General features: G+C 44.0%; 2 protein-coding genes across 2 annotated transcripts; one reads left to right on the top strand and one right to left on the bottom strand.

Annotated features, from left to right (window-relative positions):
• Nucleotides 1–308: 308 nt before the first annotated feature.
• Nucleotides 309–9,910, bottom strand: EIF3F (eukaryotic translation initiation factor 3 subunit F). Its single transcript, XM_033925429.1, has 8 exons — nt 9,694–9,910; nt 7,726–7,796; nt 6,704–6,783; nt 5,592–5,729; nt 5,216–5,307; nt 2,634–2,770; nt 1,198–1,311; nt 309–612 (listed from the first exon to the last, which is right to left on the bottom strand). Exons 1-8 carry the CDS (start codon nt 9,881–9,883, stop codon nt 535–537), a joined length of 900 nt encoding a protein of 299 aa, XP_033781320.1. The 5' UTR covers nt 9,884–9,910; the 3' UTR covers nt 309–534.
• Nucleotides 9,911–10,023: 113 nt separating this feature from the next.
• On the top strand, nt 10,024–13,594 carry CFAP126 (cilia and flagella associated protein 126). Its single transcript, XM_033925430.1, has 5 exons — nt 10,024–10,147; nt 10,480–10,542; nt 11,862–11,942; nt 12,051–12,227; nt 12,705–13,594. The coding sequence occupies exons 1-5, from the start codon at nt 10,121–10,123 to the stop codon at nt 13,230–13,232; spliced, it is 876 nt and encodes a 291-aa protein (XP_033781321.1). The 5' UTR covers nt 10,024–10,120; the 3' UTR covers nt 13,233–13,594.
• Nucleotides 13,595–13,995: the final 401 nt, after the last annotated feature.

The following is a 13,995-nucleotide window of genomic DNA, read 5'->3' as shown; positions in this document are numbered from 1 at the left end:
GTCAGCAGGAGGCAGCCTCAAGAGGGCCTTTCCTCTCATGTGTCAGAAACGGAAGCCCTTGTGTCACTGCTGACTATTGGCTGCATCTTAGTATTCATGAATTTTCCAGTTCTTCAAGTTGCTAAGGGATTAGGGCTACTTTTAGATTAAATCGAGTCCTAAGAGCTAATAACTTGCTGATGCCAATGCCCAATTAAACCTTGAGGATAGGAGGAAAATTAAAAGCTTATAAAAGATTGGGGGGGAGGGGGGTTGGGAATCAAGGTTATTTTACTGCTAAGAGAAGAGATAAAGAACAACCCCACAAGTAGAATAGAACAGGTTTTATTCAGTTTTACCACATCATAAAAGAATAAGTTCTCATCCTAAACCCACCCCTGCAGTTAAGCTTCTAAACAAGACTTTCAAATTCAAAACCATCCACACTTTTGGAACTGGGACCAAATGGAAAAAGGACAGCTGGCTTTGCATCGGTCCTGCTTGGATCTGGTGAGGTAATGGGATCCTTCACATATAGAAAGCCTCCAAGGTTCGTTACAGGTTGAGAAGTTTCTCGTTCAGAGCAATCTGTGCTTGGGTAAGGTTGGCCAGATAAGTCACCATCAGAAGGTCCTGAAAAACAGATCAACGGACAAATAGTACTTAGTTCATCTTAGGAGGTTCCAAAACTTTAACAATGCATTAGACACAACGCAGGAAATCCTATCCTACTCATATGTATGACAAGATTCCTTCAGCAAAATTTATTTTAATGCAGAATATCATTCTTCATCTCCAGGACAATCAGATCAATCCTATCCTTTTATTTGTCAAAAGCAGCTCGAATCTACTGTGGCATGGAGCAAAGTTTTGTTCAGTCCTACTCCCACTACATAAGATCTTTGGGATTTATACAGACCTAAAACATTATCAACAGGCCCAGTGCTGGGAGTAACACCATGTTTTCTCCTTTCTCCTGCACTATTTCAAAACTGGATTAAATCCAAGCACCTAGCTTAAATACATGCAGATCTGTTCCCTCCAGTGCATCTGAACGTACACGGACTTACGTTTCCTGTCCTGAAAAAGGGACAGTTACAAAGACTTCTGGTAGACTAAGTATCCGAGACATTTAGCAAGCTTTGTGAACTAGAGCAGTAGGAAAACCACCAGGCTGGAAAGAGGATGACACAAGGCCAAGAATCTTCCATCACTTACATTGATATTGCTGTTCAGCATCGTCTCAAAGTCTTCAGGAAGGATCTTCGGCACTTGGTTTACGAGATCCATCAGAAAACGCCCGACGGTATTATCAGCAGTGACTTTACCAGACTGTCCAGATATAAAAGAGTGAGATTCAAGAAGTCAAAAGAGCAAGGCAAGCCCTATGTCCAGTATCTTCACTCTACACACACAGCCTCCCCACCTCTCATCCTACTGAGAAGGATGAACACACACAGGCATCACTTGGGACTTTCCCATTCATCTATCCAACATTTCTGATCCTTTCCTGCCGTCTGCACAGATTACAAATTATTCAAAACACCACAGTCTAATTAATACATAAAGGTAAAAAACTATCACATAACTCCATTCCTAATAAAATCCCACTGGCTTCCGATAACACATCGAATCACATGGTTTATTGTACTTTTCTGTGTTGGTTTGTTCATTGTTTTTGGTTGCTGCAATTGTACTGCTTTTGAATGGCTAAATAAGTTTATTTGGGGAAAAAAAAAATCATCTTACTGCTACCATTTAAAATAAAATCTCTTCATTTGGATAGACTGATGATTCCTTATTCTTCCTCTAGAACATTAAGATCAAACACTCAAAATCTTACATTTTTGTAATGACACTAGCCGAAAACACATCTGCCCATTTAAGAGAAGAGGACGAACCTAAAAGACACATATAATTTGTGACCTCCCCCAACTAATAAAGCCCCTTTCTCCTTCTTGCCTATAAATGATTGTAGTTCCACCCCTCTTCCCTTCTGTATCAATTTGTCAAGTATTTACCCTAGTTGTATACTTTTATTTTAACAATTTTAAGGCAGTAGATCAAATTTTTAATCAACTTGAGGCAAAGGATGTCGAGCACTCATAGATGGGGTCTTTCAGCAATCCTGCCTTTGCCAAGAGTCTAGAATAACCTTCTTAGAAATGCTTGTGTGGACACGGCAAGAAGCACAGTCGGGTGTGGACTCTAATTCTGATATATATTCAGAGGAAGAGACACTTTCTAAGCTTTTGTGGTTATTAGGTTGAGAGCTGAGTATCAATGCGCAGTCACTTAATGTGATCAAGTATTTGCATGTGGGTAGTTCCATATTTTAAAAGAAAAAATACAAAAAGATATGGTCACACAATTTGAATTCAGATGAAATGCACACTAAGGTGGAGGGTTGGGGTTTTTTTTTGTAGGATCCATGATTGAAATCTGGAACTGAGAAGTCTCAGACTTTGTTATTTCATCAGTTTCCGGGATCCTTTTTCCTCTCATTACCTGTTGTTAGAAAGCCACTGTTTGGTTTGAACTAAAACTAATGAGATTCACCATCTACAAGCAAAATCACCACACTCCAGACCCCTCACACACACACATACTTTATATACTAGGGTGGAATGACAGAGGCAAAACACACTTCTTACCAAGACATCCTCTGAATACTGCAGCACTGTGCTGAGAGCATCCTGGACCCGGGTGGCTGCTGTCCCAACCTGCTGTAAATCACTGGTCAACCCAACAGCCCGAGTGGCATTGTGGCAGGTTTTCATAATAAGATCCACTGATAAGGAACAGAATAAAACATTAGAAAAGGTCATACTAGATTGGACCAGTGGCCAATCCATGTCACAAGTACCCAGCAGCATTCCAAAGAGTAAATCCATTCCTAGTTGCCCACTCAGAGATAAACAGAGGCCTACCCCCAAGACTCCATGACTACACGGCCACCCTACTACTGAGTGACTGGTTTTTTGCACAAAGCCCCGCTTTTCAGCCCCTGCTTGGCTAGATGCGAGTCGCTTGTTTACTCTTTCCAAAAATACTAGGACTAGGGGGCATGCGATGAAGTTACTAAGTAGTAGATTTAAAACAAACTGGAGAAAATATACAACGTGTAGGGTAATTAAAACTCTGGAATTTGTTGCCGGAGAATGTAGTGAAATCAGTTAGCTTAACAGGGTTTTAAAAAGGTTTGGATATATTCCTAAAAGGGAAATCCATAGGCCATTATTGAGATGAATTGGGGAATTTCACAGCTTATTCTTAGGAAAAGCAGCATAAAATCTGTTTTACTGGGACCTAGCTAGGTACTTGGGACCTGGAGGGCCACTGTTGGAAAAGGATACTGGGCTTGATAGACCGTCAGTCTCAGTATGGCAATTCTTATGTTCTTAATAATGGTTTATGGACCTTTTTAAAAACATCTTGACTGCTTTCTCCAAGTTGTTTTAAATCTGTTATGATTAGTCTCCATTTACCTGTTGCACTCCATTCAGTTTTATCTCGATCATTTCCTTTCCAAGCAGAAAAGCCTTGACTTCTTTATTTTGCTTGTAAGTCACCTAATCTTATAAAACCTCAAAGTGCTAAACTGCTGATGGGTCATTTGGCCTTTATCTGCCATCATATTTCACAGGGGGTGGGGGGGTATTCATACCCTTTAACGGCTGCCCTTCCACGACAACCAACACCCCCACCCTCACCTCCTTCCAGGGCTAGTGTTAGACATGCTGGGGCATGGAGCAGAAATTAAGGGTCCCTCAGATCCCCTTTTCTCCCTGTCCCTGATCTCCCCACTTGCAATTACCACCACTTTAACATGACTTCTTCATACACAAAACACAGACAGACCTTCCTGCAAATAGAAACAGGAATATGAAGACCAACACTAGAACAGGGAACCCCAAGAAATTAAACTCGACAAGTACTGCAACACTAGAGAAATCCTTGCTGTGGTTGGTGGGGATCCCAAAACCCTGTTAGCTAAAGACCACCTCCTCCAGTCTGGCAGCCAAAAATCAAGCTCAGAAAGCATGAAAAGGCATATCCATAGCCCTCCCCATCCATCATCTCTCTGGTTATGCCACAATATACAATCCAAAGATCTGTGATGCCCATGTCCCAATGCTAACATATTCCAGGTAATAAATTAAAATAAAATACTTTCTACCTTTGTCTGAAAATTTTATTTTTCCATCATGTTGGTCTCAGGTTTTCTTTCCTCCTCTTTCCTGTTTTGTTTCATTCCCTCCCAACACCAATCTTTCCCTTTCAGTTCTGTTCTCTTCTTTTCTGCCTCTGGCCACTTAAATTTAGCTGCCCTCAAAAAGTGAACCACGTCCGGAAAAGAAGTTACAACGTTTACCCTGCAGCAAACCATGAAATGCAGACAAAGCTGCAAGCCATGCCGACAACCCCTTGTTAAGGGAAATGCTTTTTAATTTAGACTGGGAAAGTGATGGAAGGGAAGAGATGCAAGACCTTGAAGCCCAGGCCAGCTGCCCTCTTTGCTCTCCCCTGCACACTTGAGAACATTTCCCTTGGTAGTCTAGTAGTAGAGAATGACACAGGGAGAAATTTTCCCCCATCCCCGTAGGAACTCATTTTCCCATCCCGGAGAGTTCTTTTCCTGTCTCTGCCCCATTCCTGCAAGCTCCGTCCTCATCTGCATATGCCTCAAACACTTTCAACTCCTAAGTGTTCGAGGTTTATACTGTTAATGGGCAGAGGAACACGACAAAACTTGTGGGGATGGGATGGGGAAAAATTTGTTCCTGTGTCATTCTCTATCCAGTAGCCCCTCCCAGCCCCCCAAACCAAACCACTTTTCTCTGACGACAAAAAAAAAAAAGTCTGGGGTCTACCGGCACCCTCTTACCCCTGATTCCCCCCATGCACAATACCTAAAAAACAGGAGGTAGGAGCGAGGCCCACTCGCTTCGGCCTCTAGCATCGCCATCTGGAAAAGTGACAGCTCTCTGCCCTGTGTGGTGCATCCTAGGGATTCAGTGGACCTGATTTTTACAAGGGAAAAATTCCCTTATATGGCAGTTAAGAGGATGTAAAGAAAGCCAAAAAGGCAAAGGGAACTCCCTTATGCAAGGACTTGACCAAATCAAACAAAAGCAGAGCTTTTGTTTGATTCCAATAAGAGGATGGATCAGGTGGGGCCTAACACCTTAACTCCATAGCAAAATGATGACTATGAAGACAACCAGCTGCTTACCTCCTATCCTCTCGGTGTCATAATATATGTACTTCACTGTCAGGGGGGTGAACATCACTCCCATAGTCTTACCAGGCACCCCCATGGAAGCACTGGAAGAGAAACAAAGCCAGCCATGAGTTCAGCTACAGCTTCTGAAACTTGTCACAAAACCAGCAGTGCCTGAGGTGCAGACAAAGGAAAAGCCAGGCCCTTCTGGAAAGATTGTTAACTGGGACAATCCCTCTTAACCAGTTCCTTCGATTAGAATTGTACAGCAGAATCTCAGAGTGAGGTTTCCCTCAGAGTGAGCTTTAGATCCTTAATATTCCCTTTTTCCAACAATCCCCCAATTTGGGCAATATCTTCTGTCCCACAGCCATGCCCATGCTCCTACCTGATGTAGGCTTTGATATTCATGCGCCCGCCTTGCATGCTGGTATCTACAGTCAGGTGGATGGGGTTGTGAGCCTCCCGACTATAGTACTCATGGATCAGGACAGAGTGCTCAGTGATGTCATTTCCTGTGGCATACCTTCCAAGAACAGAAGCACAGCATGTTAGTTTCCTCTCCTACATTGGTATTACAGTGTCCCATTGGCTATCTTCCTTATACCAGATCTCAGCGATGCCTGTTATATCTATTTTTTCATTTAGTGTAATATATTCTAACTCTCCCATCTTGTTGTCTTAGGCTTATGGCATCTGACATATCAAACAATGTTTGCCCTTCCTATTTACAACCTGCTCAGCAGTTGACATGGATAATTTGAGTGATTACGATACAGCCTGCCACTTTTTCATGAATGGAGTCTTACAAGCAGACTAAGAAAAAGAAATCTGTGATGGGGCAGGAAAACTAACTTGTAGCCCTCTTATAGATTTCCAAGACCCACCGGTCTAAAGTTATCTGGGTCCACTCCTGGAGAAAGTTGACCTCTCTCTATCCCCATAGTAGATAATGGCATGATAAAGTGAAGCTGAACTCATCACTGACTGGCCGAAGAGGCATTTGCAAGGCAGGGACCCCAACAGCTAGGGAAACAAATGCCCAGGCTATAAAACAATGAAGGGGCAGTATCCGAGATGAGAAGAAACTTAGAAGAGAATACCAAGCTACTTACATATGGCTCCAGTGCTCATTTGCTGCACCTCCCAGAATGGCTTGGATGTCGAGCAATCTCTGTAGCATTGCTCTGATCCTGTTTGCTCTCTCTGTCCAGCACTAACGCTATCGTGTAACCCCCTCTGATAATGTTCAGAACCCAGCGGTCGGACGTTATATGTTCCCAAGCCTTATTTAGACTTATGGTCTGGTGCTAGTCTGCCCAGGGTAAAGAAACCAAAAAATGATATGTTTGGTTTAGCCATACTGAAGTCTGCATATTAACAGTGGATTCAGACACCAGTGTTGGCCCTGAGTGGGACTGAAATTTTGTGGCCGTGTGCACTATAGAAATATTTCTGCCTCCTCACCAAAGCCTGAGGCTAACACAGCAAGAAACCTACCACCCCACGATCACTTCGCTCGAGGAAACCTTCCTGTGCAGGTCATACATATTCTTGGCAAACTCCATATCGACAGCCACCTAAGTAGCAGAGCACAGCAAAGCGGAAAGAGATTATTACTGCTGTTTATCTATAGGATCACAAGCAATCCCAACACAGACAAAATGATTTCCACCCCAGAACTTTGTGTCTTGCTATCTCAGCAAAGGAAGCAGATGACTTGGCTAAAAAAGCAAGTGCAAAAGATAAGAAGATCCTTTCTGCTGGGTCAAACCAAAGACACACCAAGCCAACTATCTCCAAAAGTGGCCAACCCAGACCTTGAAGAGCAGCTCTGGTCCTTGCTGCTCACTCACTTCCAGGTCTCAAGACTATCTGCCTAATAATGGACAGAAGCTGCCTTGAACACATTTACTGGAAAATTCCACAGCTTTGGAGTGTTGAGTTAAGAATTGTCCATTACATTTATTGAATATCAGAAAGCATTCAGCATGATGCATGCAATAGGAGAAATCAGAAAGGGATTAAAAACTTTCAGATCACTGCATTTGAAAAAAAGTTACTTTTTTGCCTTTATAGTAAGCTTCTTTTCAAATTCTTTTTTGGCTTCAAGTGTTATATAGAAGTTGACAGTGCAAACCAAATTTTTCATTTGGATCCACTTTCAAATTTTTATTAGGGGGGGGGAAGAAACCTTTTGCCTTTGCTTCTGTTCATCATTTAACCATGCTGACAATTGTTTGGTCTTTTCCAATTTGTAGAATACATTTAATCCGGGCTTCCACTATGACACCTTTTAAGAGCCCAGCCTCATACAAAATTTTAATCTTTGCAACTGCTCCATTTAATTTTTTTCTATCTAGTTTACTTATCAGTTTCTATTTTGCCACTACAACAGTTTTACTTCCCATACTCCCTTACAGAGCAACAGAGTACAACAGCAAGCATGGGATGGCAAGACTGGAACTTGCTCTGATCAGGAATTTGTAGCAGAAACTAATAAAACTTCACCAAGCACTTACCTCATCTTCTGACTCATTATGAGGGACAGAGAAGCAGTTGGTAACCTCCACAGAGTGTTTATCAACCGTACCTACAAGAGAAGAAAAATGCAGTATGGACCACCACCTCTAGATATCTGTAACCTGCAATCCAGGACACAGTTGAAAGAGCTCTCTCACCCGATCTCACACATCATCATCTACTTTCTAATACCCTGGGTTAAGAACGAGTTACGTTTTTAAAGCTGTTCTTAAGTCGGATTTGTACCTAACTCAGAACTTGTAGATTTTATGATTTTGCTCCCAACTGACAAAAGGGCCAACAGTCCCTACCAATGTTCCCTCTAAGGTACAGCAGGCAGCACCATACACTGTTCTAAATGTGGCTATGCGGAAGTGTAAGAGTCTATGCCACTGGAAATCTATGCTCAGTGAAATCAAATGAAGCCACAGTAGCGTTCTTAAGTACAAGTCATACTTAAGTCGGGCGTCTGTAACTTGGGGACTGCCTGTATGCCAATGAAACATCTATTTTCTACTCTATCCCCAAACCACAATAGTACTCTTCAGCCCACCCCAACCAGACCTCATTCTTGCAGTTACTCTGATAAACAGGGGAACATTGGTACAAAAATCTGGAATAGGTTGTTTAGTGTGGAATTTCAGTATCAATGCCATTTGTTTGTGCACTATTCTTTTTTTTGTTTGTTTTTTGCACAATGATTCTGTAATGCTGGTCGAGTTGAATGCATGTTGCACAGGTGGATTCTTTCACCAAACCAAAAACCCAAAAGTGCAAGGGGGGATAAACTCAAAATGAACACACACAGAAGTTTCCCTCAAATTTAAAAGATTGAAACTTATTTTTGAAGCTATATAACCACATATATACAAAGCAGTTTACATACAGGTATTTCAAGCCTTTTCCCAATCTGTCCTGGTGGACTAATGTACCTGGGGGGATTAAGTGACTTGCCCAGGGTCACAGGGAGCAGTGAAGGGTTTGAGCCCACCACCTCAGGGTGCTGAGGCTGGAGCTCTAACCACTGCGCCACACTCTCCTCCAATGCAACATCAGAAGTGAGCCAAGTGTAGAACAATGAAGCCATTGTGACATCACTGCTGAGGTTGGCTCTTCGGCATTGGTGGAATGAGGCTTTATGACATCACAATCTCAGCTCTGGAATGTTGCTTCTCTTTGGGTTTCTGCTGGGCATTATGACATCAGGGAAAGGGATTGGGACTTGTATAACGTCTTTTTGTAGGTTTACAACCACACTCAAAGTGGTTTACACTAGAGAGTTGCGCGGGGACACTAATCCCACCCATCCCCGCCAGGATCCTCTCCGTCCCCACCCATCCCCGCAAGGAATTACCTCCATCCCCGCCCGTCCCCATAAAAAGCAGCAATTACTTCTGACAGGATCATCAATTCCACAGTTTCTTTTGCTGTTTTCCTTGTGGAATCTCTTTGGTGGAACCCTTATTTTGTTTTCTGTTCAGGTAATTCACTTATAAACCCCCTCTTTTACTAAGGCTGACGTGTCCATTATATTATATGGATGAACCCTTCTTCCAAAGCCTTCCATCCCCGTGGGCCAGAGGGGGGGCCCCCTGGGTTATGGGGGGATTCCCGCGACCTCTAGTTTACACCCAGGTACTTCAAGCATTTTCCCTGTCTATCCCAGTGGGCTCACAGTCCTGGGGCGGTGGAGGATTAAGTGACTTGCCCAGGGCTTGAACCCACCACCTCAGGGTGCTGAGGCTGGAGCTCTAACCACTGCGCCACACTCTCCTCCAATGCAACATCAATGAAGCCATTGTGACATCACTGCTGAGGTTGGCTCTTATTGGTGGAATGAGGCTTTATGACGTCAGGGAGAGGGAGTGGGTCTCGCGCAGCGCCTTTTTGTCCCAGAAGCACCCTCGAAGCCTCGAGACTGGCGCAGGGGGCGGGGCGAGATTTGACCCCCCCCCTCCCCCACCTACCCAGCAAGGTGCCTATCACCCGTCCCGCGCCCTCGTTGCGCCGCTCGTAACTGTCCACAATGGAGGAAAGGACCACCGGGTGCACTTTCACCACCGAGCCGTTGAGCACAGCGGTTGTGACGGGCGGCGAAGGAGCCGGGGCGGGGACCTGAACCACCGGCACCGAGGCCACAGGAGCGACCGCCGCCATCTTTGCTGCGAAAGGGACGTTCGACGTCACCGTCTGCGCCCTCATTGGTGCCCAGCGCCAGCCGCGCGCAGCCGGAGCAATTGCCGATTGGCTAGAGGACTTGTCAATCGAAGCGCCAGGTCTGGTTGGCCCTTTGTGCCGTACGCGCCGTCGATTGGCTGTTGGCATTGCTGCGGGTTACTAGGCAACGCGGAGCGTCCACAGAAGCGAAGGCGCGCGCCGAGCAGCAGCAGCAACATGGCTTTGCACTTCAGTGCTAACCAGGTAGAGCGATGCATTTGTCCACTGAAGGGACAGTCATGGCCTAACCCGTTCTGGGGCCCCTCCCGAACCAGTTCACGTGCCAAAGCCAAGCCTAGATTTTGTTGATGCTGCCTTGATTCATTTGCAAGAGAAATCTCCCTTGGCATCTCTGCCACAGCAGCAAAAGAAAGTTTCTCCTGGCTGGATCCAGTTTAAGCTTCATCTCTTGCCACTCGAGGAATCTGCTTCCCCTCCTTTGCTTTCCAACCGGGAGAAACTTGATCGATCAGCTACAACAATTTCCTAAAGTCCTGTTTACCATAGAATTAACCCATTGGCTTCTCCTTTCACAGTACCAGGGTGCCTTCGAGTCGAATCACTTGCAAAGCTGGAACATAGCAAAACGCTATAAGGAGGTAAGTCTGAACCATCAGTGCAAGACAGCAGTTGGCAAGGGTGCCTCAAAACCAGCTGGCAGGCTTCACTTTTTTCTTCTCAGGGGAGGTTTGGGGCACCCAGGGCAACTCCCTGCATCAGTGCTACATCTTCATAAACTTAAATCAGTTAGAGGGTTTTGGGGGGTGTAGACTTTGTCAAATAGCATTTAAGTGTTCTAAGAGGCCAAAACCCAAAGTGTAGCAATATGCCATGCTACCGATATAGGACGATCAGTGGCTTCCCCCATGTGTGAAGGCTAAGTCCACAATGACATTCACATCAAGTCTAGCTCCACCAACTCTGTAAAGTAAATGTCTGGTTTATTTAGATTGGATATACAAGTAATGCTAGAACATGTTGTATAACCATATAACTTATTTCCACTTACAAACATGTACAATCAATCCCAGTACTGTCATGGAGCTCATGAGCAGGTAGGACTGCTAACCATTTGAGAAGTGGGTACCAGTTGAGACCAAAAGGAAGAGCATGATGAGAAACATGAGGACAAATTCTATAAAGGGTGCCTATCTTAATTAGTAAATTGGCTTTTTAGGCACCAGTTACAGAATCTGGCCCATGGTGCTTCAACTTGGTTTTGGGTCCCTTGGTTTTTGGGTGTTGTTTTTAACCGCTTTTGATACATCATTGTACGGGTTTTTGCAGATTTCCTTTGTTTTGCTTTCGTATTCTTCACTGCAGAATTGGTTGGTTCTTCCCTTTGTGTTTTTTTCTTGCTTCAACTTTGTTAAACTTCTGAAACATAGAAACACAATGGCAGATAAAGGCCAAATGGCCCATTCACTCTGCCCATCCACAGTAACTATTATTTCTTCCTCTCTAAGAGATCCCACGTGCCTTTCCCAGGCTTTCTAGAATTCAGACAGTCTCTGTCTCCATCATCTCTTCCAAGAGACTGTTCCATGCATCTACCACCTTTTCTATAAAAAAGTATTTCCATAGATTACTCCTGAGCCTATCACCTCTTAACTTCATCCTATGCCCTCTCATTCCAGAGCTTCCTTTCAAATGAGACTCGACTCATGTGCATTTACATCATGTAGGTATTTAAAAGCCTCTTATCATATCTCCCCTCTCCCACCTTTCCTCCAAAGTTAACAGATCGAGATCTTTAATTTCTGTCCCCATATGCCTTATGATGAAGCCACACATCATTTTAGTAGACTTCCTATGGACTGACTCCATCTTTTTATATCTCTTTGAAGGTGCGGTCCTTCTGTTCCATGAAAGCTGAAAGCTATGGTTCATTTATTCTTTTGTTTTCCTCCTGTCATAGCGTCCTGCTGCCCACGATGGCCACACAGAATTCATAACAAATGACAGGGGTCACCTACTCCCAGGAATTCCAAGGTCAGAGGTGAGTTATTCCAGACACCAAAGTGTTTCTCTCCCTTTGGGCTTACCCACTTACTGCTTTCTTAATCGGGCAACTACAAACATCATGACACTCTCATTTCTCTTGCAGCGGAATCCATGGGGAATGTTCGTGGGGACATGGGATATGCCTTTAAAAATTCCTCCCTTCAAAGCCAGCTTGACAGGTCGATCAGTCCAAGCATCCAAACACTTAGCAGAATGGATGCTTAAACCAACTTCACTGACTTATGCTAGCAATGGGATCCAGCCCCACATCACTGGCAAGGTATGTGCTCTAGGGGTGGCTGCAAGAGCAGCACCCTTCATTGGCCAAGTGGAAGAAATAAGTGATAAATTAAAAATAGTTTGATGTCAAAATAACATCCACCGCAGCACGGTAAATGTCACTTTATTTAAAAAAAAAAAAAGCCCAACACAGCCACATTTTGGCTTTTACCTGCTTCAGACACATGAGTTAAAGTCCAAATTTCTTCCACAGTTCTAGGACCTCCCTACGAGAATATGGTCCTGCTGGGTTGTTGTTTTTTTAGTTACTTTTTCCATAGATGGTATCTTGATATCTAACCCTTGGATTCTGCTCTATATTTTTTTGATCACAAGTGTTAAGAAATATCCAAAGAGGATATCAGACAGAAACTTTTTATCCCACATCTGCATCTTGATCATGTCATTTTCACCTGCAGTTACTAGTTACTTTGGACAAAAGGGTAAAACATAACCAAATTTCTTGTTCTTCCAACAGCCAACAGAAGAGTTGCACAATAAAAAGCACTCCAGAGAGGTAGCCAGGCCGAATAGTAGGTGCTCCATGTATGCATCAGAGAAGCTGAACCATTCTGCAGAAGCACAGCCTAGGCAGAATAGTAGATGCTCCACCCAGGCATCAGAGAAGCAGAATAGTAGATGCTCCAGCCAGGCATCAGAGAAGCAGAATAGTAGATGCTGCAGCCAGGCATCAGAGAAGCAGAACCATTCTGCAGAAGCACAGCCTAGGCAGAAGAGTAGATGCTCCAGCCATGCATCAGAGAAGCTGAGCCATTTGCCAGACTCACAACCCAACAAAGAAGGCAAGGCTGATGAAGGAAAGGAACCGGAAACCTACACTCCAAGTCCACCACATTCTAATGCAACTTGTGGCTCTAGAACACCCAAGGAGGGAGCAGAGTCGAAGTGCTCAACTCCAAGCATAAAAATGAGCTCCCAGTCTAGTTCATGCCAGGAGAAACCCAATAAGCCCCTGGAAGAAACTTTATGTGATATTGATAGTTAGAAAACACAGGGCAGATCTTAAACTAGGACAGAAACAGTGAATCAGATATGCCTGCTAATTTCTAATCACTGTCCTGCTTTGATTGATTTCAGTACCTGTTATTTGTAATAAGCATTATTCACAAAAATGTGTGTGTGTGTTTTTTTGGGTTTTTTTTATACAGAACAGACTCCACAGGCTCTCGAAGCAATATGCCTTGCTTGATTTAGGGGGCAAGGCTTATTGCTAAGGCTCCTCTAAAAAAATGTGGGGAGGTGGAAGAGGGGGGAGGGACCCTGCTCGTGACCCGCCAGGTTTGACACCCCTGAGGTCAGACGGACCCCCAAACAGGGCCCATTCAAGCTCTGCCGGCCAAAAACAGGGACTAGAAACCCCCTAAACAAATTCCAACAGCCCTACCAAGGGAGATGGGTACAGCTCACTCAACACCTGCTGGAGACTGAAAGAAGACTGATAGGAATAAGGAAAGGTATCTTTTATGTACTATTCCACAGTCTCTACCTGCTGGTCATGATTGGATATATACCTACTCGTAAAGATTAACCTCTACTGGTCTGGAGAGTGCTAAATAATGTGTGTGTTTCAGACCATATCACATGAAAGGTAGTCAATTCAAAGGAGCAATTAATTCTTACCAGTTAAATTTTCTTTCTTTTAGTCCCAACAAACCAGTCCAGACCTTATGGGTTAATGTCCCTGGACACCTCCTTAACAATGGGTACAAGCCCACAAGTTCTGACCTGGCCTACACAGGATGCTAAAG

Source organism: Geotrypetes seraphini, chromosome 16 (genome assembly GCF_902459505.1).
Source record: "Geotrypetes seraphini chromosome 16, aGeoSer1.1, whole genome shotgun sequence".
Taxonomy (NCBI): domain Eukaryota; kingdom Metazoa; phylum Chordata; class Amphibia; order Gymnophiona; family Dermophiidae; genus Geotrypetes; species Geotrypetes seraphini.
This window is presented reverse-complemented; position numbering and strand designations above follow the sequence as displayed.

Coding starts and splice junctions, on each gene's coding strand:
- CFAP126 (XM_033925430.1), top strand. CDS start 10,121: ATGGCTTTGCACTTCAGTGCTAACCAG. Junction 10,543..11,861: donor TAGCAAAACGCTATAAGGAG/GTAAGTCTGAAC, acceptor CTCCTGTCATAG/CGTCCTGCTGCCCACGATGG. Junction 12,228..12,704: donor AGCCCCACATCACTGGCAAG/GTATGTGCTCTA, acceptor TTCTTCCAACAG/CCAACAGAAGAGTTGCACAA.
- EIF3F (XM_033925429.1), bottom strand. CDS start 9,883: ATGGCGGCGGTCGCTCCTGTGGCCTCGGTGCCGGTGGTTCAGGTCCCC. Junction 7,797..9,693: donor GGTGATAGGCACCTTGCTGG/GTAGGTGGGGGA, acceptor CTTCTCTTGTAG/GTACGGTTGATAAACACTCT. Junction 5,730..6,703: donor AGCGAAGTGATCGTGGGGTG/GTAGGTTTCTTG, acceptor TGTTCTTGGAAG/GTATGCCACAGGAAATGACA.